This window comes from Eleutherodactylus coqui, chromosome 1, assembly GCF_035609145.1.
Source record: "Eleutherodactylus coqui strain aEleCoq1 chromosome 1, aEleCoq1.hap1, whole genome shotgun sequence".
In the NCBI taxonomy this organism is placed as follows: Eukaryota; Metazoa; Chordata; class Amphibia; order Anura; family Eleutherodactylidae; genus Eleutherodactylus; species Eleutherodactylus coqui.
This window is the reverse complement of record NC_089837.1, coordinates 251,602,655-251,628,345: the sequence shown is the minus strand read 5'-3', so window position 1 is coordinate 251,628,345 and position 25,691 is coordinate 251,602,655. Positions and strand designations below refer to the sequence as shown.

The following is a 25,691-nucleotide window of genomic DNA, read 5'->3' as shown; positions in this document are numbered from 1 at the left end:
TATAAACATTACTTAATAAAAGCTGAGCGGTAGGTTTGGATGTTATTCAATTTGGCCTTGTTACTATTTGGCAAATTGCCATTTATTTGGTACTATTTTGCATTAGTATTTGCAAACAAACACCAAGAGGAGAGCACAGGACAGAGAAAAGTATTCACACCTTCTCCATGGTTTGGATTTACTCCTAGTTTTGGCTTACAAACACTGATGCAATGCACTAACTAAACTACACCTGTGGTATTGAAGCCTCATTAATAGATTTAAAAGGGTGTATGCACAATCAGGGCTCCGTCACACGGGTGTTTTTTCGCACGATTTTTTGTGCGCATAACTGATGCGCTCAAAAAATCGTGTGACCGAAGCTGGTGTCACAGCGGAAAAAATGGCTCTTCTCCCTGCACTGCTCTCAGTAGTATTCAGCAGGCGGGGATTTCAAATTCTTGGCTGCTGAATGGGCTGCCTCTGATTGGCTGAGCACTGTGACCAATCAGAGGCAGCACTCACTCATTCATGAATTCATGAATGGGTAAGGCCTGCCATTGATTGGCTGAGCACAGGGACTAATCAGAGGCAGCTCTCAGCAGTCATTCAATAGCTGAGAGCTGCCTCTGATTGGTCACAGTGCTCAGCCAATCAGAGGCAGCCCATTCAGCAGGCAGGGATTTTAAATCCCCGCCCACTAAATACTACTAAGAGCAGTGCAGGGAGAAGAGCCGGCTGGGTGCTGAAAAGAGGTGAGTACACATTTTTTTTTACACTTTTTTAGGATGGTTTTCAGGGAAGGGCTTATATTTTAAGCCCTTCCCTGAAAATTACTACAGCGCTGGCCGGCAGACCATTGCTTTCAATGGAGCCGGCTGTATTGCCAGCTCCCCTAAATTCAATGGGAGAACATCATTCTCCTCTACCACAGCTGTCACAGCTGTGGCAGAGGATCAGGATCTTCAGTATATGTTCTCAATGGGGTCGGCGCTGCTGCCGCCGGCCCCATTGAGCGCAAGGTGAAACCCCTAGATGCAACAGCATCCAGGGGTTCCACATACACAGAACACCGTTTTGTCGCAGAACGCAGTTATATGCTTTCTGTGTATCGTTGTGTCCTATAATTTTCGCTGCATGCATTTGTGCGCATGAAAAATTTGCACATGTGACCACTCCCATTGAAAAGCATTGGGTCTATACAGGTGCGGATCTTATAACATCTTCCTACTCTATCAGTAGGCACAGTGGGTGAATTTGATGACTTTGCACCACAATTTTGGCAAAAAGAAGTTGCAGTTTTTTGCAGAAGTTATACTTGCATAAAAATGTGTGACGTCTTTGCCTTCCTATGCCACCCTTTCCACTTTTTAATAAAGTCTAGTGAGACATAGTGGGCGGAGGCATGGGCATTTGTGGCCTAATAGATTTTCTATAATTTCTGCCAGAAATTGACTGAAATTATAGCATAAAATCTACTTCAGCTCAGAAATGTCATAGATTTTTGCATTTGGTGCATGGATGACCCAAGATGCACCAATTATATTAAGAGTTTCATCCCTTGTATAATATTTTCCACATCTTCCTCCAGCAAGCTATAGATTAAAACTGACATATGAGATATCGGTCTCAATAAATTCCCCCCTATATTTTCTTCTAATGTTAACCAGGTATATTTCTGACCTTTTCTTTTTCTGGATCACCTAAAAATGTATTTTTATGTCTGTGATGTATTCCTAGGAGTATTGAATGAATTTTATTGAATTAATGCATGTGATTCTAGTTGTAATAGTAAAAAAAAAGTATACAAGTATGTTATGAATATACTGTAATTATTATTATTGGACCAAACATTTTAGAATGCTACGTATAATACATATAATTTGCAGTAAGGAATGGCTATTTCCTGTCCAGCCGTGTACAAAAAGTTCATGCTTCCTCTATATATTGACAAGTGATGGCCGGTCAGGATGCATTACATATACTGCTGAGCAGCAATTAACTCCTACAGAATATCTTGCTTTTATATGGCATAGAAAATCTCTTTGATAAATGATCACCTTAGAAACATATATTAAACACATAAAATTAAATGCAAACATGGGTATAGCCTGCAACCAGCATGGCAAAAGTTCCATCTAGCCCGAGGTCCACAGGGTCCTTACAAATCCTGTAATTATCCTGAGCCATCAGAAGACCGCCAAGTCTTAAACCTCCTAGATTAATTCTTTGACTGCAACCATGCCATCCTAATCTATATGTAAGCTAGGAAACCAAAAACCAAAATCACGGTCTATCCTGTTAATCACAAATTATATGGTTTACCATGCCTAGTTTTTCTCTATGGTCATGGAACATACTGTAGGGCCACATTCCCACAGCCAAGAAAAGATGCACAAATCTCTCATAAATATAGACCCCACTTTTTTGAATGGGGTCGAACACATGAGCAATTATCAAATATTTTCAAATAATAACAGAATGAAAATTCCTAAATGGAAGTGCCAAGCCGGATGTCAGAACTAATGATAAATGCAGCAGATGAATTCCAGCACCAGTCAAAAAATAAAAGCCACTGCTTTATTGAAAACTCATTAAAAATCCAATGAGCAAATGAATAAAAATTATTCTCCTATGTATTTTGGATCTCTTGGAGCTTTATTCATGGCATACCTTCTCACAACAAATGTAACATCCAAAAGGCTTCCCAAGAGAAAAGAGCATGGAATCAATCCCCTCCACAAGCAAATCTTTACCCTTTCAGGACATCTATAACCTTAAGAGATGATATTTCCACAGTATGGACTTCTAAGAAATGGCAGGCGGCACGAGAAAGAGCATGGTTATTTGGATTTCTATTACACGAATAAATAGACATAAAATGTTCAACTATATGGACTGTTAACTTCTGTGATGTACACCCAACATGTTATAATTGACAATCGGTGCAGACTATTAGATAAACAATGTAACAAAATCTACAATTAATACATGACTGAATATGAAACTGTGAAGAACAGTTTTCTTCCTGCTCTGTGACCCTTCATTGCTGTTAACGACTCTCTATTGAAAAGGTTATCTAAATGGTTGAACAATTTATTGCAGCCTCTTCTGACTTAAGTACCAGGACACATCAAGGATACTAAGTCATGGGCAAACTCAGTTGGACATATAATTCATCATGGATCACATGTGGTGTTCAATTCCTATATTCCGTGATGCCACATGATAAAGTGTTAGTTGCTTTGGGTCATCACTTGGACAGATACAGCAACTTCTCCAGGGATCTGGTTTCCTCCAGTGACATTTTTTTCTTTTGACCCACAATTTCTTTTCATTTAACAACAGTTTTCATTTGCAGGTCTGTGGATGCCCTATAGGCTTTTCTTTTTCACCCTGGTTATCTAATCTATATGCTGCCTGGTGGGAGAAGTGTTATCTGCATACGTCCCATAACCCTTTTTTGACTTATATTGAGAGGTACACAAATGACCCCCTCCTGATTTGTCTACTTCTGTGTTGGCTTTGGATTTTTACAATTACATTAACAAAATCAATAATAATCTAATTTTCTCTCTTAAACATCACAGTAAAGGCCCATTTAGACACAACAATCACTCAAAATTCGCTCATTTTCCATCTTTTGAGCAATAATCGTGTGCATTTACACGACAAGATGACAACATGATCGCTCAATATACAGCAGTTTGAGTGACAGTTTCGAATATTCACTTTGCATAAGCTGTTAAGTAGCTAAGTAACTACTTAACAGCTTATCAGTGTGTAAATAAAGCTCACACTGTATACAGAAGACAAGTGAGACCGCTAACTTCTATATACAGCTGTTCCCTTCTCGGAGTGCTCAGTAGTTATACAGCTGAGCGCTCCGAGCAGGGTATATAGAAGACAAGCGGGGCTGCTTGTCTTCTGTATACAGCAGTTTTCTTCTCAGGGGCATAGCTGGTATACAACTAAGTGCTCCAAGCGGGGTATGCAGAAGCTGGACTGCTTGTAATCTGCATACTTGTAATTTGTTCTCTGAGCAGGATACCAGCTGAAAAAATAGTATCAGCTGTATCCCACTGAGAACTCAGTGCACGGTCCTGATAAGGCTGATCACTGACTTTAGCTTGCAATCAGCAAAAAGTACACAAAAAATGCACGACGGCCACACGTTTAGACACAACGATTATTGCTCAAAAGATGGAAGATGAGAAAATTTTGAATGATAAGTGTCTTAGTGGGCCTTTAATTTAATCCTGTTTTGAATATTTGGCTTTCTGGAAATCATAGTACAAAAAGAATAGAAACCTAATGATTTAGGAAAACGAATGCAGAAACACAATGTTATATTCCATAAATTGCCATTCCTATTTTGTTAATAAATTTGTTTATGAGTATGATTCAGATTACAAATTTATCTCTTTTAGATTTAGGCCCAATGCACACGGGCGTATATTTGCATTGCGGAATCCGGAGCAGGCATCCGCCTGTGAATTCCACAGCAATTACTGCCCATAGACATGCTATAGAAAATCGCTTTTTCATGTCCAAAAGCAGAAATCCGGAATAGTCCCAGATCCCGCATCATCGCCTAGCGATGACGCGGCATTTTATGCACTGTGCATGTGCGCCAGCGCACTGGCCAGCACATCTAATACAGAAGAGACGACTGCGGACAGATATGCAGGGGTCACTGGCCAGACAATGGATTGAATTCCGCTGTGGGATTCCGCATGCAAAATCAGACCCAGCTGTGTACATTCATCCTTAGATAGAAAAATTACTCTAGTGGTGTCATAAATTGAGCTAAATCTTTAACTAATAGCACACCCAGGGATTTTTATTTATCTGATCATTGTAAGGATGAAGATCCACAATGTTCCATTGTATTCTTTACTCCCTACAGTGTTGATTTTTCAGCTATTTCTAAAATTATAAGTAATACTTTGTTTTACTACATCAGGATGATTCAGTAGCCCGCATTATTGAGTCAGGTGTTAGATTTGTCACCAGGAGGTCTTCCACTATTGGTAATAGAGTTTCTCTGAACCTGTATACTTCTCCTCCTGCTAGAAAGAACTGTCTTAGTTGTCAGGGGTGTTTCCACTGTGAATGCAATAGATGTAATTTATGTTCAAAAATTATACAAACCAAATACATTCTATGCCATAACAGTTCTACACAGTTTCATTTTCAGTTATTTATCAACTGTATCTCTTGTTACATTGCTTATCTAATAGTCTGCACCGATTACAATATGCTGGGTGTACATCATGAAGGTTAAAAGTCTGTATAGCTGAACATATTATTTAGTCTATTGTGCGTGTGACAAAAATTCAAATAAATGTGCTCTTTCTGGTGTCGCCCTCTATTTTTTAGAAATCTGGGCGGCGAATGTGTAGTCTCTTAAGCTTATCCGCATCAATAAAGTTTCATGGCCTGCCAATGGAGGGGATTGATTCCATAAACTTCTTGCCAGGGAAGCTGTTTAGATTTTTAAAATTGAATGTGAGGTTTTCTGACGGTTTAAATTATAGTGCAGATCTTCTATATTTCTATTGACCTATTGGATAAGGTGATTATGCATATATTTGGGAGTTATTAATACTTTTCAGCTCACGTCATATCCTTGCACATCTATATAATGTTCATATTTGTTATGAGAAGGTATGCTATGAATAAGGCTCCAAGAGAGCCAAAACGAGTAATTTTCATTCATTCATACATACATTGGATTTTTAATCTCAATAAAGGATGAACTTTTATTTTTTGATTGGTGCTATAATTAGAGATGAGCGAGCACCAAAATGCTCGGGTGCTCGTTACTCGAGTCGAAGTTTCAGTGATGCTCGAGAGTTCGTTTCGAGTAACGAACCCCATTGAAGTCAATGGGCGACTCGAGCATTTTTGTATATGACTGGTGCTCCGCTAAGGTTTTCATTTGTGAAAATCTTAGCAAATCACCAAAGTCATGTAAAAAACACAGAAATGGATAGGGCAGGCGAGGAGCAACATGCAGGGCTGCATTTCGGGCTCCGAGGTCTCACTATTAAGCCATAATAGTGGCAAGAGTGAGACCCCCCCCCCCCCTGCACTGTCAGCATAAAGATCGTTCTCCTCTGCCACAGCTGTTACAGAGAAGAACGGTGTTAGCCCATTGAATTCAATGGAGCCGACAATACAGCCGGCTCCATTGAAAGCAATGGGCTGCCGGCGAGCGCGGGATGAATTTTCGGGAAGGGCTTAAAAATATAAGCCCTTACCTGAAAATCATCCTAAAATGTGTAAAAAAAAATAGAAATGGGCCGGAGCTGTCCAGCGCATTGAATTTAATGTAGCCGGCAATACAGCCAGCTCCATTGAAAGCAATGCGCTGCGGGCGATCTCACGATGAATTTTCGGGAAGGGCTTAAATATATAAGCCCTTCCCTGCAATTCATCCAGAATTGTATAAAAATAAAAATAAAAATATATACTCACCTGGTCCCGGCAGACGGAGTTCAGCTGCGGCTGCTGAATACTACAGAGAGCAGTTCAGGAGAACTGAAGCCGGCCGCGGCTGAACTCCGTCTGCCGGGACCAGGTGAGTATATATATATATTTTATTTTTACACAATTCTGAATGAATTGCAGGGAAGGGCTTATATATTTAAGCCCTTCCCGAAAATTCCTCGTGAGATCGCCCGCAGCGCATTGCTTTCAATGGAGCCGGCTGTATTGCCGGCTCCATTGAATTCAATGTGCTGGACAGCTCCGGCCCGTTTCTATTTTTTTTTTACACATTTTAGGATGATTTTCAGGTAAGGGCTTATATTTTTAAGCCCTTCCCGAAAATTCATCCCGCGCTCGCCGGCAGCCCATTGCTTTCAATGGAGCCGGCTGTATTGCCGGCTCCATTGAATTCAATGGTCAGTGCTCGTTTAATCGAGACGTGTACCGCGTGGTGCTCGTCTCGAGTAACGAGCATCTCAAGCACCCTAATACTCGAACGAGCATCAAGCTCGGACCCGTATGCTCGCTCATCTCTAGCTATAATTCATCTGCTTCATAACATAAACACAGTTCATCCAACCTGCAATGTTTCAATGCTTTCAGAGGTTCACAGCACCTGCTTCTTTCCCTAGGCTGAGAAAGACTCACTGCTTTTCAGCCTTTTTCAAATGGCTATCACACCTGACCCTTAATCAACATCCTCAAACTAGGACTGTCTGGATGGAGTGGGCGTCCATCTTTCTTTGCTGGATGTAATACCTGATTGCCATAGATAGGTGAAACTATACATCTTGGATAAATATATACTCTATCTACCACTTCTCCACGTGGTCTATAACATCAGAAAAGCTCAGAATTGTACAGATAATTACACAGATTGAAGCTGGAGCTGCATGGATGGAAAATTAGGCCTTGGTATACCTTGATGCCACTAAGGCATTTGATCCTATTAAATGGCTGTTTCTACTCCATATTCTTTGCAAGTTCAGCTTTGAGCATATATTTATTTAATGGGTTTCTCTCTGTGCACATCATGCTACACAGAAGAACCAGACAGAGATGTCTCCTATCCCCTCTATTGTTTGCTTCAGCTATTGAGCCCTTGGTTATTATTAGGGAGAAATCACTGTTAAGAGAGCAAAACTATTGGTCAGCAGGAAGACTGAATTGCGTCTTTTGTGGATGATTTAATGCTTTTTATTTCAAATTGATACGACAGATAAAATAAACAAATTTGTGGAATTGTCAGGTTTACACATCAGCTAATCCATGTTTTCTATCATGTCCCTCTCACAAAGCCATGAACTGCATTTTATTGAATCATTTTGTGCTCTGTAGTTTAATTATAAATTCAAGTACCTCAGGATTCATAAGAAAAAATGACTCTAGAAATTCACTGGACTAAAAAATGTTGACCCTTTTAAGTCTAAATCTAAGATATAGCGGTCTGCCCCTTCTCCTGCCCAAATATTTGTATACACTACAACAAATCCTTCAATATGTCAAGAGTAAATTTTATCAAACTATAGATTCTCTCATGGTCTCATTCATTTGGGGCCGTTCCCAAATGAAACTCCAATTTATCCCCCCTTCAGCGTTTGGGACAATCCAAGCCTTTCTGAAATCTACACATTGCTGGTTGCTCAACAGTGGAAGCAACTGTATGGATAATAATTTAGGAGATATTTATATTAATAATTTTGTAGTTTCCTTTGACTTTAGATACTTACAAATTAGGCATGCCTTGAATATGTAGTTCTTCACTCCTAGATCATGCATATCTCATTATCCTTTAACCAACATATGACACTCTCAAGGCCCATGAGGTCTCATATCTAGTATTTATTCCCACTTATATTAAAAAATTTGACATGTGACTCCCTCGGCTTTGAACAGATCATGGATACCGCAAATAAATGACAAAACACTTCAAATAATTTAAGCATGACCTTTCAACAGCAGCAAAAAATAGAGTAATCTAATTGTATTTTATACAATAATGTTATCTTAATAGCTGTCCGATTACTAAAAATGGGGAGGGTATCATTTACTGAATGCATAAGATGTGCAGTTGCATGTTCAAACTTGTGGCACATGATTTTGGAGTCCCCAGCTACACAAGGTTACTGGAAGAAGGTCATAGTTTTCCTCTCTGAGATTCTCACTGAAATTGTATTACATAACCTGGTTGTCTGTTTATTTTGTTCCTGATGAGGAGACCTGATAGGAATATTCTTAGTTTATGCTATATGAATCCCCATTTTTGGCTAGAAAGGCAATTTTCCTGTATTGGATGGATTGCATACTCCCATTCCAACCTATGTGGAGAAATGTATCAATTTTATAATTTCCTTTTAAAGAATTGCCTATAAAGGCCAGTGCTACACTAGGGCATTTAAAAAGTGTTTGGCTTATGGTGTAACTTACTTGTCACCCTATATTCTCCAAGATCATTCTTCTCATTTATGTCAAGTTTTTGTAGATATTTCTCTACCTGTGACCTTTCGGCTTGGAGCCTATGACCTCTGGGTTCTACACTAATACTGTTGCGAAATATGTCTACGGAAACCAACTGTTAAATCTCCTTTGTTAATAAGTGTAATTGTTGAAAAACTTTAATATCATTCTTTATATGTCAGTGCTTCACTCTTATATTGTCAATGTACTTTGACATTTGAATTTTAATAATTCTGTACTGTGCTAGCAGTAAGATGAGTTAGAAAAAAATTAAAGGCAGGCATTTAATTAAATATTCCTAAAGCAATATACTGTTCTTAAACTTTGAATGTTGAAAACAGTAATAAATGCTCTTTCTTTACACATACCCTTCAATGCTATGAAATAAAAAAAAGAATACATAGACTCAACATATATTTGTTCATGATATGGCATATATTTACACATCCTGGTTTGACTGGCCCACCAGGTCCCCAATAGGAGAGAAAACTACATTTTTCAAATAACGCTGATAGCCATAGAACGTATACAAAAAGACAAGATAACTAGTATGGTAGCCAACTAGGTCCTAATGTTAGTGCTTACTAGAGCCATCTACTGTTGCCACATCAATATCAGGCATAGTATCTTCACAGATAACAGCTATAGTGACTACAAACATGCGAGCGCAAAGTCCTTAGAAATGTCAGAGTTTCCCTAACATCACAGGAAAGGAATTTTAATAACTTTTACACGCCTTTGTATAGCAGTTGTTAAAGGGCTTTATTCTGAAGCATGTGCCTTTTTTACGGTGCTGCATTGGAAGCCTGGAATGTGTCTCCCGTGACAGGGGGAACAGGAGCTCTGCTGTCTAACACCAACTCTAACAACCTGAGAAACTGCTGATCCCAGCTGTTTAACCCTTTACATGCCACAGTCAATGTGACCACAGCATGTAAAAGGCTGATAGAGGGAGAGGGTTCCCTCTGTAAAGCACTGGCACTTCATGATGTTATTTCAGGCTTCCAATGGGTTGCTATGACACCAGGAGGCTTAAAGATGGATAGCATTGTGGTCCTCTGCCACAGCTGTGACAGCTGTGGCAGGGAATTTTTTCATGCTCGCTAGGAGACCCATCTTCACTGAACACTCTGACAGTGCTGTCACAGTGTTCAGTGAAGAGGGGACCTTCGTGGAGCAGCTATGCTACTACAAGCACAGCTGCTCCAGTGAATGGTATCTGAAACTTTGCTCGTTTAGGGCCTGCACACACTATTTTGGGCACATGTAAAAAAAAAAGCACGGCACTTCGGTCATGTGTATTTTGCACATCCGTGGAGCACATTTTTTGTTTCACATAGGCGTGCAAAAAATACTCGTCTGACCGAGCCCATAGCATGTAAACCACACAAAAAGACGACAAATTTGCTATCAATATCAATATTTTTGCAGTTTGTAATTACCCACATAAAAAAACTTAGTACATTATTTAACCTGCACTGTGTTTGTCATGAAAAAAGTATTAAAAAAGACGTGGTGAAAATTGCTGCTTTTGCATATCTTGCATCACTAAAAACAGAATACAAAGTGATCAAACGTCATATTGATTACCAAATTACCATTAAAAAATATAACTCATCCCCCCCCCCCCCCCCAAAAAAAAAAAAAAACAACCAACACAGCACCATTGATGGAAAAAAATGTGCAAAGTCCTTGAATGTGGTGATAAAAAAATGTGAAAACCTGAACAAAAAAAGGAAAAAAACTATATAATTTGGTACTGATTTAAGCATACTGACCACACAACTATTTTAACATATTATATATATCAAACACATAGTGAATTTTTGTTAAAACTTTTTTTTAAAACATGGCAGAATTGTAGAATTAAATATAAGCCCTTCCCTGATAATCATCCTTAGCATGTGTAAAAAAATAAAAATAATATATACTCACCTCTCCGCCGCTGTTGAATTATGAATGGTTTAGTGCTACCTGTGATTGGCTGAATGCTCAGCCAATCACAGGCGGCGCTCAGTCATTCATTGAATGACAGCTAAGTGCTGCCTGTGATTGTTCACAGCACTCAGCCAATCACAGGTAGCACTCAGCCATTCATAATTCAATGAATGACTGAGCGCTGCCTGTGATTGGCTGAATTCTGTAACCAATCACAGGCAGCGCTCAGCTGTCATTCAATGAATGGCTAAAAGCAATGGGAGAACATCACAATCCTCTGCCACAGCTGTCACGGCTGTCACAGCTGTAGCAGGGGATTCTTTACTCCTCGCAGAGAGTGCCATCATTACTGAACACTGTGACATTGCTGTCACAGTGTTCAGTGATGAGGGAACTCCCCACATGGAATATTTACATTCAACATGGACCTGTGCATTTGCACGCCTGTAAAACATGGACATGTGAACACATCATCGGAAATCAATGCTTCTAATAGACGCACGGTTTTGTGCGCACGATTGTATGCACATAAGCACACTCGTCTGAATGAGCCCTCATAGAGCTTTGTCAATGGTAAAATAAAAATGTTATGGCTCTTGGAATGCAGTAACAAAACAGCAAATTTAAAAAAAGGGGTTTTAGTGTACAGAAATAGCAAAACATACAAAACTGTATGAACTTGGTATTACCATTATTGTGCTGACCCACAGAATAATGTTATTATTTTTTACAGCATGCTGCATACAGAAAAAATGCTGTAAAAATGAAATCCAAAAACAATTGCGTAATTTCTTTTTTTCCCCAAATCTCTCTTAAAAAATTAATAAACATTACACAATCTAGTATATGTAATCCAAAATGGTGCTGTTAAAAAATAGAACTTGTCCCTCAAAAACAAGCCCCTCATATTGCTATGTTGATAGAAAAAAAAAATAATGCCTCTAGGATTGCGATGATGAAAAAAACTGAGGTTGGTAAGACAGGTTCAGTACTAAGGGGTTAAATCAGTTGTGCATTTTAACAGTAAACTAAATTACTTGTATTATTTTTATTGATCTCCTGAAAGGAAAGTTTTTGCAATCTTTTAGAACTTGTTGTGAATTTATTGTTAAAAGCATCAATTCTATAAAGATCATATTTTTTTTTCAGACTGATGCAGCACTGATGTATGATGCAGTACATGTGGTTTCAGTGGCTGTACAACAATTTCCACAAATGACAGTTAGTTCATTACAGTGTAATCGTCATAAACCTTGGAGATTTGGATCACGGTTTATCAGCCTCATAAAAGAGGTAAGTCTACATTTTATGACACATATAAGATTGAACATTCAAATTTGCTGTAAAAACAAGGTGAAATCCATTTATCCTGTAAAAAATATATGGATTGTGAGAAAAACAACCCACAAGGTAAATTCTTTACATTATTATAGTATTCTTATTTTTGAAACATTATTAGGAAAAAACTTTCATACCTTACAGAAGCAAATTGTTATATTCTTTCTTAGGCTCACTGGGAAGGCCTCACAGGCAGAATAACATTCAACAAAACCAATGGCTTACGGACAGACTTTGATTTAGATGTGATCAGTCTCAAAGAAGAAGGTCTTGAAAAGGTACTTGATATGTTCAACCTATGGACACAAAGATTTGCAAAATATTGAATAGTAGAATAATGAGGGCTGCTCTTCATGTTTTAGCTGTTTATACTTTCCTTGAGCTTGGGATAGTAAATTAAATTTAGGCTATTAGCAATACAATAAACCACTAATGAATACACCCAAGAGTGTTTTTAGGAGTTGCAGAAAGTAAACTGCTAACGGTAAATTAAAGAGCCTCATATTCCCAGTGCAAAATTTGCTGATTGTATTTATTATTCAATTGAACAATACAAATAATATATTTCCAAACCTAAATCCCAATGTTGTTGACATAATGAATGTTAAATTTAATTTTCAAAATAATATTAATATTTATAAATTTATTGATTGAGTAGAGTTTATTTTAAAATGTGGGTAGAATGTTTACTAGTTGGCTATAGAACTCTAGAAGTACTTGTTACAACTTTTATTGTAGGGATCTTCAGGGTTAAGGGATCAACTAGATACCGCAGCCCTGTCTTGTATGTTAAAAAAAACCTCAATCCATTGTTATTGACATCACAAAAGATCATAAAGAGAGCTTTTCAAACCTATTGCTTCAAAACTGTAAGCAGACATATTGTATATATTTTAGCATTAAGATTTCATTCACTAAAACTAACAACTAGAGATGAGCGAGCATACTCGTCCGAGCTTGATGCTCGTTCGAGGATTAGGGTGCTCGAGATGCTCGTTACTCGAGACGAGCACCACGCGGTACTCGTCTCGATTAAACGAGCACTGACCATTGAATTCAATGGAGCCGGCAATACAGCCGGCTCCATTCAAAGCAACGCGCTGCCGGCGATCTCAGGATGAATTTTCGGGAAGGGCTTAAAAATATAAACCCTTACCTGAAAATCATCCTAAAATGTGTAAAAATAAAAAAATAAAAATATGTCAGCATAAAGATCATTCTCCTCTGCCATAGCTGTGACAGCTGTGGCAGAGAAGAATGATGTTAGCCCACTGAATTCAATGGAGCCGGCAATACAGCCGGCTCCATTGAAAGCAATGGGCTGCCGGCGAGCGCAGGAGTGAGACCCCCCCCCCCCCCCGCACTGTGAGCATAAAGATCGTTCTCCCCTACCACAGCTGTAACAGCTGTGGCAGAGAAGAACGATGTTAGCCCATTGAATTCAATGGAGCCAGCATTACAGCCAGCTCCATTGAAAGCAATGCGCTGCGGGCGATCGCGGGATGAATTGTCGGAAAGGGGTTAAATATATAAGCCCTTCCCTGCAATTCATCCTGAAATGTGTAAAAATAAAAAATATGTATATACTCATCTTTCCGCTGCAGCCGGAGTTCAGCTGCGGCCGCCGGCAGTTCTCCTGAACTGCTTCTCTATACTATTCAGCAACCGGGGCTTTAAAATCCCCACCTGCTGAATGAGCTGCCTCTAATTGGTCATAGCCTGACCAATAAGAGGCAAGTCTCACTCACACACCCATTCATGAATTCATGAATGGGTGAGTGACTGCTACCTCTCATTGGCTCAGCGGGACCAATCAGATTGGTCCCTGCGCTGAGCTAATGAGAGGCAGCAGTCATTCACCCATTCATGAATTCATGAATGGGTGTGTGAGTGAGAACTGCCTCTGATTGGTCAGGCTGTGACCAATCAGAGGCAGCTCATTCAGCAGGCGGGGATTTTAAATCCCTGGCTGCTGAATACTACAGAGAGCAGTTCAGCGAACTGCCGCCGGCCGCCGCTGAACTCCGTCTGCCGGGACCGGGTGAGTATATATATATTTTTTAATTTTTACACATTTCTGGATGAATTGCAGGGAAGGGCTTATATATTTAAGCCCTTCCCGAAAATTCATCCCGCGATCGCCCGCAGCGCATTGCTTTCAATGGAGCCGGCTGTATTGCTGGCTCCATTGAATTCAATGGGCTATAATCGTTCTTCTCTGCCACAGCTGTTACAGCTGTGGCAGAGGAGAACGATCTTTATGCTGACAGTGCGGGGGGGGGGGGGGGCGCTCTTGCCGCTATTGTGGCTTAATAGTGGGACCTGGGAACTTGAGATGCAGCCCAACATGTAGCCCCTCGCCTGCCCTATCTGTTTCTGTGTCGTTCCCATCACTTTTGTGAATTTCCCAGATTTTCACAAATGAAAACCTTAGCGAGCATCGGCAATATACAAAAATGCCGGTGTCGCCCATTGACTTTAATGGAGTTCGTTACTCGAAACGAACCCTCGAGCATCGCGGGAAGTTCGACTCGAGTAACGAGCACTCAAGCATTTTGGTGCTCGCTCATCTCTACTAACAACCCATTCCAAAACATAAAAAAACTAACTCTATACATTTCATGGAGGCCACCAAAAATATAATTAACAGATTGAGTGCCACAGTAGAAAAAAAATTCCTTGGGCCCAAGGTGATTTATTACAAAAGTAGAATGCAAATTTTAAAAACATAAAAATCCTTTCTAATGTAATGGAAAATTTGTTATTTTGTTATCTGTGTGTGACTTATATGCAGCATGGCGTGCAGTGTAAACATTGATTCTAGTGCCACATGACTTGTCTGTCACTCGCCACATACTTATTGAATTTATTTCTGAGAATTGTCATTCCACATTTAGAGTAGATCCAAGGTATCTCTGCATGACAGCTCTGAATCATACCCCATAAGTATGTGCAACAATGTCATGTACCATGCAACTCCCAAAGTAAAGAAGTATGTCACTTATTTATGCTTCATGAAGCACCAGGCTCAAAACTAGCATGAGTTAAATATAACTCAAATGGTATTTAATATATCAATCAGTCAAACTGCCAAATAGTGAAGTTGGATGTGTTCAGTTATTCATTTTTAGTTTTACACAGTTCATTACTGGTGTTTATACCATTTCAGTTGAAACTGTTCTTGGTGATTTTAAGTTTGCGTGCACTACTTGGCCATATGCACTCAAATAATAAAACCTTTGTTAAAAAAATTGCACTTACATTGTTTCCAGGGGAAGTTTGTAACTGGGTAGTTCTAATATTGATTATTCATTTCTGCTCCTGTTCAATTTAGTACAGTGTAGATTATAGCTTTAAGTCAAAGCTATTGTTTATCCCACTATTAATCTATCAAGCCATGCCTATAGCGGATATTATTGGATAAACGTAACCAATACACACTAAATGGGGTACTGCTAGGGAAAAGTGAGATAGAAAAAGACCTGGGAGTACTAGTGGATTGTAAATTAAACTGGAGTAACGAATGCCAGTCAGCTGCTGCAAAAGCTAATAAAGTATTGGTGTGCATTAAAAGAGGTATAGGGGCGAGGGACGAGAACATTATTCTTCCACTATATAAGGCACTTGTCAGGCCTCACATGGAATACTGTGTACAGTTCTGGTCACCGGTGCTCAGGAAAGATGTTACAGTGCTGGAGGGAGTTCAAAGAAGGGCAACTAAACTAATACATAGAATGAAGGGACTGAAATATCCGGAGAGGCTATCAAAATTGGGATTATTTACCCTGGAAAAAAGACGGCTAAGGGGTAATCAAATAACTATGTATAAATACATGAGGGGACAATACAAGGATCTCTCCCATGATCTGTTTATACCCAGGACTGCGACGGTAACAAGAGGGCATCTGTTATGTCTAGAAGAAAGCAGGTTTTATCGCCAACACAGAAAAGGGTTCTTTACTGTAAGAGCAGTGAGACTGTGAAACTGCCGGAGGATGTGGTGATGGCAAAATCCATAGAGAAGTTTAAAAGGGGACTTGATGTCTTTCTGGAGGGGAAGGATATTACAGGATATAAATCTTTGGTTAATTGTTAATTGAGCTATACAGGCAGTTAGGAACTATTAGAGGTTGATCCAGGGATTAGTCTGATTGCCATTAGGGAGTCGGGAAGGAATTTTTCAACCAAAAGGGCTAATTGGCTCCTGCCTCTTGGTTTTTTTTTTGCCTTCCTCTGGCTCAACCACAAAGGAGGATAAGCAGGCTGGACTAGATCGACTTTGTCTTCATTCGGCCTTACATACTATGTTACTATGCTATTACATCATACTGCAGGAGCGATCAAATTATTGGAGGTTCATATCCCTCATATCCCGCAACTTTGAAAAATGTAAAAATTAGTTTTAAAAAGTTTTATTAATCATTAAAAAATATAAAAGGTAATAGAAGTTGACGAAAAAAAACTTTTGCCTTATAATAAAAAAAAATTTAAATTGAAAACCCCCCAAAACATATTTGGTATCGCTGTGTCCATAAAAGTCAGATTTATCAAAGTAACACATTATTTACCACAGACGGTAAACATCATCAGAAAATAATAAACACCATAATTAGGGTCTTTTTGGTACCCTCATCTCCAGGAAAAAATGTAATAATAAGCAATCAAAAAGTTGGGCAAAATGGCACTGGTAGAAACTACAGCATGTCCTCCAAAAACCAAGCCCTCACACTGCTATGTCGACAGGAAAATAGAAAAGTTATGGCTATCAGAAGATGGCAGCAGAAAATATTTTTTTTTCTCCAAAAATTCTATTTTTTAAAAGTAGTAATAATATTAATCACCCCCCCCAAAAAAAATATTTTTTTAAGTAGTACAAAAAAGAAAAACTATATAAATTTGGTATTTTAGAAATCTTACTGACCGACAGAATAAAGTTATTATGTAATATTTGATGCAATGTGTACACTGTAGAAACAAGACAGCCCTCCTCCCAAAGATGGCAGAATTTTTTTCTTTTTCCACTTCCCTACACTTCGAATTTTTTAAAAGATTTTCATGACATTATATGGCAGATTAAATGGTACCATTGTAAAATACAACTCGTCACACAAAAAACAAGCCCTTAGATATCTATGTTGATGGATAAATAAAAGAGTTAAGATTTTTTAAAAGTAGGGAGGAAAAAAAGCAAAAATGGAAAAAGAAAAAAGGGCTGTGTCCTTAAGGCATCAAGAATACAGTATTATTAAATATCATATGTAAAGATATGGAGCCTACTCTCCATAATTCTATATAGTATATACAACTTTCTATATATATCCCTATGATGTGATTGTATATACTACATGTTTGCTTTTGCATGACAGCAAACCTTTGTGTGTGTGTGTGTGTGTATGCATGTGTTACTTTGTCGTAGCCCAGTCTATTTATGTATTTTTAGAAATCATTATGAAAAGTTATGTTTTAATGAATCAGTCCAGAGAGAGTGTGTTGGGAGGTGCATTATTTTATTAAATAACTTTTTATTGAAATATTTTTATTTAACAGTCCAATCAAAAGCATAGTCATTAGAGATGAGCGAACGTACTCGTCCGAGCTTGATACTCGTTCGAGTATTAGCGTGTTCGAGATGCTCGTTACTCATGACGAGTACCATGCGATGTTCGAGTTACTTTCACTTTCATCTCTGAGACGTTAGCGCGCTTTTCTGGCCAATAGAAAGACAGGAAAGGCATTACAACTTCCCCCTGCGACGTTCAAGCCCTGTACCATCCCCCTGCAGTGAGTGGCTGGCGAGATCAGGTGTCACCCGAGTATAAAAATCGGCCCCTCCCGCGGTTCGCCACAGATTTATTCTGACATAGATGAGGGAAAGTGCTGTTGGTGCCGGAGCTGCTATAGGGAGAGTGTTAGGAGTATTTTAGGCTTCAAGAACCCCAACAGTCCTTCTTAGGGCCACATCTAACCGTGTGCAGTAGTGTGGAGGCTGCTTTTTGCAGTGTTGCACTTTTTTTTTTTGTATATCGGCCGTGCAGAGCATTGCGCCCTGCAGTAATTATACATACTCCAGGGCCAGTAGTGGTGGTGAGGCAGGGACAGAAGACATATATTTATTGAATATAGGCAGTGGGCCTTTCCAAAAACATTTGGGAAAAAAAATCTATTTGGGCTGCCTGTGACTGTCCTCAGTGTACTGGGTCTGTGCTGGGTGTAGTTGTCCTCCTAATTCATACGCAGCCAGCTAAGTGTTACAGCAGGCTTGCGCAAAATTATTTCCTGGCTCTGTGTTGGCTGTTACATCACCGCTGTATTCCAGTCCACAGTGCAACAGTCTGCAGTTATTTTACATACTCCAGGGCCAGTAGTGGTGGTGAGGCAGGGACAGAAGACATATATTTATTGAATATAGGCAGTGGGCCTTTCCAAAAACATTTGGGAAAAAAAATCTATTTGGGCTGCCTGTGACTGTCCTCAGTGTACTGGGTCTGTGCTGGGTGTAGTTGTCCTCCTAATTCATACGCAGCCAGCTAAGTGTTACAGCAGGCTTGCGCAAAATTATTTCCTGGCTCTGTGTTGGCTGTTACATCACCGCTGTATTCCAGTCCACAGTGCAACAGTCTGCAGTTATTATACATACTCCAGGGCCAGTAGTGGTGAGGCAGGGACAGAAGACATATATGTATTGAATATAGGCAGTGGGCCTTTCCAAAAACATTTGGGAAAAAAAATCTATTTGGGCTGCCTGTGACTGTCCTCAGTGTACTGGGTCTGTGCTGGGTGTAGTTGTCCTCCTAATTCATACGCAGCCAGCTAAGTGTTACAGCAGGCTTGCGCAAAATTATTTCCTGGCTCTGCTGTGCGTTCCGTAAACGAAGTCAGCCTCCAACCACAGGCCAATAAGCGGCACATTTAATTACAGCGTTCTGTTTCTGCACTACTGGTGATACACCATGCTGAGGGGTAGGGGTAGGCCTAAAGGACGTGGATGCGGGCGAGGACGCGGAGGCCCAAGTCAGGGTGTGGGCACAGGCCGAGCTCATGATCCAGGTGTATCGCAGCCGACTGCTGCGGGATTAGAAGAGAGGCACGTTTCTGGCGTCCCCACATTCATCTCACAATTAATGGGTCCATGCGGTAGACCTTTATTAGAAAATGAGCAGTGTGAGCAGGTCCTGTCGTGGATGGCAGAAAGTGCATCCAGCAATCTATCGTCCACCCAGAGTTCTGTGCCGTCCACTGCTGCAACTCTGAATCCTCTGGCTGCTGCTCCTCCTTCCTCCCAGCCTTCTCACTCCATTACAATGACACATTCTGAGGAGCAGGCAGACTCCCAGGAACTGTTCCCAGGCCCCTGCCCAGAATGGCCAGCAATGGTTCCTCTCCCACTGGAGGAGTTTGTCATGACCGATGCCCAACCTTTTGAAAGTTCCCGGGGTCCGGGGGATGAGGCTGGGGACTTCCGGCAACTGTCTCAAGAGCTTTCAGTGGGTGAGGAGGACGATGACGATGAGACACAGTTGTCTATCACTCAGGTAGTAGTAATTGGAGTAAGTCCGAGGGAGGAGCGCACAGAGGATTCGGAGGAAGAGCAGCAGGACGATGAGGTGACTGACCCCATCTGGATTGCTACGCCTACTGAGGACAGGTCTTCAGAGGGGGAGGCAAGGGCAGCAGCAGGACAGGTTGGAAGAGGCAGTGCGGTGGCCAGGGGTAGAGGCAGGGACAGACCGAATAATCCACCAACTGTTTCCCAAAGCGCCCCCTCGCGCCATGCCACCCTGCAGAGGCCGAGGTGTTCAAAGGTCTGGCAGTTTTTCACTGAGAGTGCAGACGACCGACGAACAGTGGTGTGCAACCTGTGTCGTGCCAAGATCAGCCGGGGAGCCACCACCACCAGCCTCACCACCACCAGCATGCGCAGACATATGATGGCCAAGCACCCCACAAGGTGGGACGAAGGCCGTTCACCGCCTCCGGTTTGCACCGCTGCCTCTCCCCCTGTGCCCCAACCTGCCACTGAGATCCAACCCCCCTCTCAGGGCACAGGCACTACCGTCTCCTGGCCTGCACCCACACCCTCACCTCCGCTGTCCTCGGCCCCATCCACCAATGTCTGTCAGCGCACCGTCCAGCTGTCGCTAGCGCAAGTGTTGGAGCGCAAGCGCAAGCACGCCGCCACGCACCCGCACGCTCAAGCGTTACACGTGCACATAGCCAAATTTATCAGCCTGGAGATGCTGCCGTATAGGGTTGTGGAAACGGAGGCTTTCAAAAGTATGATGGCGGCGGCGGCCCCGCGCTACTCAGTTCCCAGTCGTCACTACTTTTCCCGATGTGCCGTCCCAGCCCTGCACGACCACGTCTCCCGCAACATTGTACGCGCCCTCACCAACGCGGTTACTGCCAAGGTCCACTTAACAACAGACACGTGGACAAGCACAGGCGGGCAGGGCCACTATATCTCCCTGACGGCACATTGGGTGAATTTAGTGGAGGCTGGGACAGAGTCAGAGCCTGGGACCGCTCACGTCCTACCCACCCCCAGAATTGCGGGCCCCAGCTCGGTGCTGGTATCTGCGGCGGTGTATGCTTCCTCCACTAAACCACCTCCTCCTCCTCCTCCTCCTACGCAACCTCTGTCTCGCAATCAAGATGTGTCAGCAGCAGCACGTCGGCAGCAGTCGGTGTCGCGCGGCGTGGCAGCACAGCGGTGGGCAAGCGTCAGCAGGCCGTGCTGAAACTACTCAGCTTAGGAGATAAGAGGCACACGGCCCACGAACTACTGCAGGGTCTGACAGAGCAGACCGACCGCTGGCTTGCGCCGCTGAGCCTCCAACCGGGCATGGTCGTGTGTGACAACGGCCGTAACCTGGTGGCGGCTCTGCAGCTCGGCAGCCTCACGCACGTGCCATGCCTGGCCCACGTCTTTAATTTGGAGGTTCAGCGCTTTCTGAAAAGCTACCCACGCTTGTCAGACCTGCTCGGAAAGGTGCGTCGGCTCTGCGCACATTTCCGCAAATCCCACACGGACGCTGCCACGCTTCGCTCCCTGCAACATCGGTTTCATCTGCCAGTGCACCGACTGCTGTGCGACGTGCCCACACGGTGGAACTCTACGCTCCACATGTTGGCCAGGCTCTATGAGCATCGTAGAGCTATAGTGAAATACCAACTCCAACATGGGCGGCGCAGTGGGAGTCAGCCTCCTCAATTCCTTACAGAAGAGTGGGCCTGGTTGGCAGACATAGCATGTTTATGGGCAGTATTTGGTGCTAGATCCAGAGGCGAACGCCTGGTCCGGATTACGCAGTGCAAATACGACCAGGTGCATTGGGCCTTAAGAAGAATGCTGACTTTCCTATTTTTTACCTCAGGAGAAGCTGTCTTCATTTTGTAAAAACAATGCCTGAGCATGGATATACAGTTACCTATTTGAAAGCAATGGAGGTAAATTATTAAGACTGTAGAGCACAATTGTAGCATACAAATTTGCAAATTGTGGTAAGTTGTCTAATAATTTGCAAATTTGCCTTTCATTGTGTTTCTCTCACCACTTAAAGAAAAAGTAGATGGGGTTTAGCTAAAAAAGCCTAACAAATTTACAATAATTTACTCCAGAAATGATAAATTATAATAATAATCTCTGTCAGATCATAGCTGCTGTTGATGTAAAATTCTTACTCACAGATAGCAAAATATGCACCAAATATATTATGAGGCAAAACGAAAAAAGTTTAGTACCGCAAAGTATCATATCTAGAGATGAGCGAGCATACTCGTCCAAGCTTGATGCTCGTTCGAGTATTAGGGTGCTCGAGATGCTCGTTACTCGAGATGAGCACCATGCGGTACTCGTCTCGATTAAACGAGCACTGACCATTGAATTCAATGGAGCCGGCAATACAGCTGGCTCCATTGAAAGCAATGGGCTGCCGGCGAGTGCGGGATGAATTTTCGGGAAGGGCTTAAAAATATAAGCCCTTACCTGAAAATCATCCTAAGATGTGTAAAAATAAAAAAATAAAAATGTCAGCATAAAGATCGTTCTCCTCTGCCACAGCTGTAACAGCTGTGGCAGAGAAGAACGATGTTAGCCCATTGAATTCAATGAAGCCGGCAATACAGCCAGCTCCATTGAAAGCAATGGGCTGCCGGCGAGCGCAGGATGAATTTTCGGGAAGGGCTTAAAAATATAAGCCCTTACCTGAAAATTATCCTTAAAGGGGTTGTCTCGCAGCAGCAAGTGGGGTTAAGCACGTCTGTATGGCCATATTAATGCACTTTGTAATATACATCGTGCATTAAATATGAGCCATACAGAAGTTATTCACTTACCTTCCCTGCGCTGGCGTCCCCGTCTCCATGGCTCCGTCTAACTTCAGCGTCTAATCGCCCGATTAGACGCGCTTGCGCACAAGGGTCTTTTCCCTTCGGTTCGGTCCGGCAGCAGCGGCGTTCTGGCTCCACCCCCTTGTGCGCGTCATCGCGGAGCTCCGCCCCGTCACATGTGCCGATTCCAGCCTCCTGATTGAATTCATGAATGGGTGTGAGTGAGAGCTGCCTCTGATTGGTGATGCTGTGACCAATCAGAGGCAGCTCATTCAGCAGGCGGGGATTTTAAATCCCCGGCTGCTGAATACTACTCAGTGCAGTTCAGAAGAACTGCCGGCCAGACGCGGCTGAACTCCGGCTGCAGCGGAAAGGTGAGTATACGTTTTTTGGTTTTTTTTTACACATTTTAGGATGATTGTCAGGTAAGGGCTTATATTTTTAAGCCCTTCCCGAAAATTCATCCCGCGCTCGCCGGCAGCCCATTGCTTTCAATGGAGCCGGCTGTATTGCCGGCTCCATTGAATTCAATGGGCTAACATCATTCTTCTCTGCCACAGCTGTTACAGCTGTGGCAGAGGAGAACGATCTTTATGCTGACATATTTTTTTTTTTATTTTTACACATATTAGGATGATTTTCAGGTAAGGGCTTATATTTTTAAGCCCTTCCCGAAAATTCATCCCGCGCTCGCCTGCAGCCCATTGCTTTCAATGGAGCCGGCTGTATTGCCGGCTCCATTGAATTCAATGGGCTAACATCATTCTTCTCTGCCACAGCTGTTACAGCTGTGGCAGAGGAGAACGATCTTTATGCTGACATATTTTTTTTTTTATTTTTACACATATTAGGATGATTTTCAGGTAAGGGCTTATATTTTTAAGCCCTTCCCGAAAATTCATCCCGCGCTCGCCTGCAGCCCATTGCTTTCAATGGAGCCGGCTGTATTGCCGGCTCCATTGAATTCAATGGGCTAACATCGTTCTTCTCTGCCACAGCTGTTACAGCTGTGGCTGAGGAGAACGATCTTTATGGGGGGGGGGGGGTTCTCACTCTTGCCACTATTGTGGCTTAGTAGTGAGACCTCGGAGCCCGAAATGCAGCCCTGCATGTTGCCCCTCGCCTGCCCTATCCATTTCTGTGTTTTTTACATGACTTTGGTGATTTGCTAAGATTTTCACAAATGAAAACCTTAGCGGAGCACCTGTCATATACAAAAATGCTCGAGTCGCCCATTGACTTCAATAGGGTTCGTTACTCAAAACGAACTCTCGAGCATCACTGAAAGTTCGACTCGAGTAACGAGCACTCGAGCATTTTGGTGCTCGCTCATCTCTAATCATATCTACAAGATTATTTTGTTTCTCTTACTGAGAACAATCATACTTTATTAAGAGGCATGCACTATTAATAATTTTGCTAAAACATCTTCAGTATAGTTTGGATTAAGACTGACATATAAAACGTCAGTCTTAATACATTCTCTGAATGACTTTTTTCTACAGTCATATACCATCATCAGGGACATTCCTATCATCAGCTTGAGCCTTTGGTGGTATTACAAGCTAAGAACTACTGGCTGAATGATCTTTTCAGCAGCTACCCTGCAAGACCGTGCTACTACCTTTAAAAAGTCAATGATCTTCTAGCCTGATGAAGGATCGATATAAGAACAGAAAGCTTGCTGTAAAATCATGTATTTTTGTTAGCCATTAAAAGTTATCATATGTACAAGAATACTTGGTTTCTCTCATTGAGAACAATCACACTACCTTTAAAAAAACAATCAAATAATCAATGTTCTTCCTTAACCTCTTGAAGATCTGACTGATTTTTTTTGTTGTTTCTTTTTCATTTCTTAATTCCTGCCTTTCAAGTACAATAGCTTCCTTATTTTCCTATATAAGGGCTTGTTTTTTGTGGGACATGTTTTATTTTAAGTGGACTAAATAGAGAAAGAGACACAATTGTTTAATAGATTTTTGGGCTTTGTTTTTTGCGGCATACACAACTCACTAAAAAGGGCATGTTCACTTTTATGCATTATTTCTGTAGATCAGTACAGTTACAGTGATTTGAATTTTATACAGGTTTTTAATTTTAAATACCTCTAAAAATAAAAAAAAACCTTTACTCTACTTTTTGCCTCCACATTCTGAGACCTATAATTTTTTTCTTATTTTTCTACAGATGTGGCTGTGTGAGGAAGCATTTTTTGCAAAATAAGGGCACAGTCAGATGAGCGAATTTTTCACACATTATAGGCGCGGGGAAAAAATTGCATATCACATGTAGAAACAATTGCGTGACCGGGTGCATTGGAGCTTACATGTCCTATCTTTTGCAGGTGTGAATTTTATTAACATGTAAAAAATGCACATGTGATTGCTTTCATTGGAAAGCATTGGTTCTTTCACAAAAATGCTTATCTGTTGAGCCCTAAGCTGTAGATTCCATCGATACCGTTTTTGGGTACATACAAATTTTTTATCACTTTTTCATGTCATTGATTTTTATTGAGAGATTTTAAATATACAAATACACATAATATAGTTTTTAAAAATACTGTTACAGAGAAAAAGTGATATGCTTGTATGCAATCAGCATTGTTACATATGATGTAAAGGAACACAATGAACAATATTAAACACTCATGTAACTTCAGTAGATACCAGGTAATACAGAACTAAAACTAACAATTAACAAACTGACAATTACACTGTGACTCAATGTAGTCCAAGTAGGTTTGGTACTATTGAGTCACTAAGGTATGGTACAATGTTTTTTTCCTGAGATTTCTGGTATGAGAAGTCTGTATAAGTTATAGATATCTCATACATATATGTGGAGTTTATTAATGTAATAACTTCTTCAAGTTTAGGAATGGTGGAGCACTTCCAGTGGCAAGTAATCACTAGTTTAGCAAGTAGGAGAATTTTGATGAGTAATATTTTGAGAGGGATAGTGTAAATGAATACCAATAAACAACAAAGCAAGTTGTGGACTTTTGTAGACTTTTTGATGAAGAGACTAGTTTAAAGATTGATTCCCAGAAATTGTTCATCATTGAACATCCCTATAAAATAAGGAGTACATTATCTCTACTGCTACAACCTCTCAAGTATGTTAGGTGGGGAGATATGAAGCCCTTCCCT

The 25,691-nt window shown here is 41.2% G+C and overlaps 1 protein-coding gene across 1 annotated transcript in view; it reads left to right on the top strand.

Annotated features, from left to right (window-relative positions):
* GRIK2 (glutamate ionotropic receptor kainate type subunit 2) overlaps nt 1–25,691 on the top strand; it is an 843,071-nt gene that overhangs the window by 477,863 nt on the left and 339,517 nt on the right. Inside the window, exons 7-8 of the mRNA XM_066608100.1 lie at nt 12,019–12,162; nt 12,378–12,485. Coding sequence (XP_066464197.1) covers nt 12,019–12,162; nt 12,378–12,485 — 252 coding nt within the window. The remainder of the gene's footprint in view (nt 1–12,018; nt 12,163–12,377; nt 12,486–25,691) is intronic.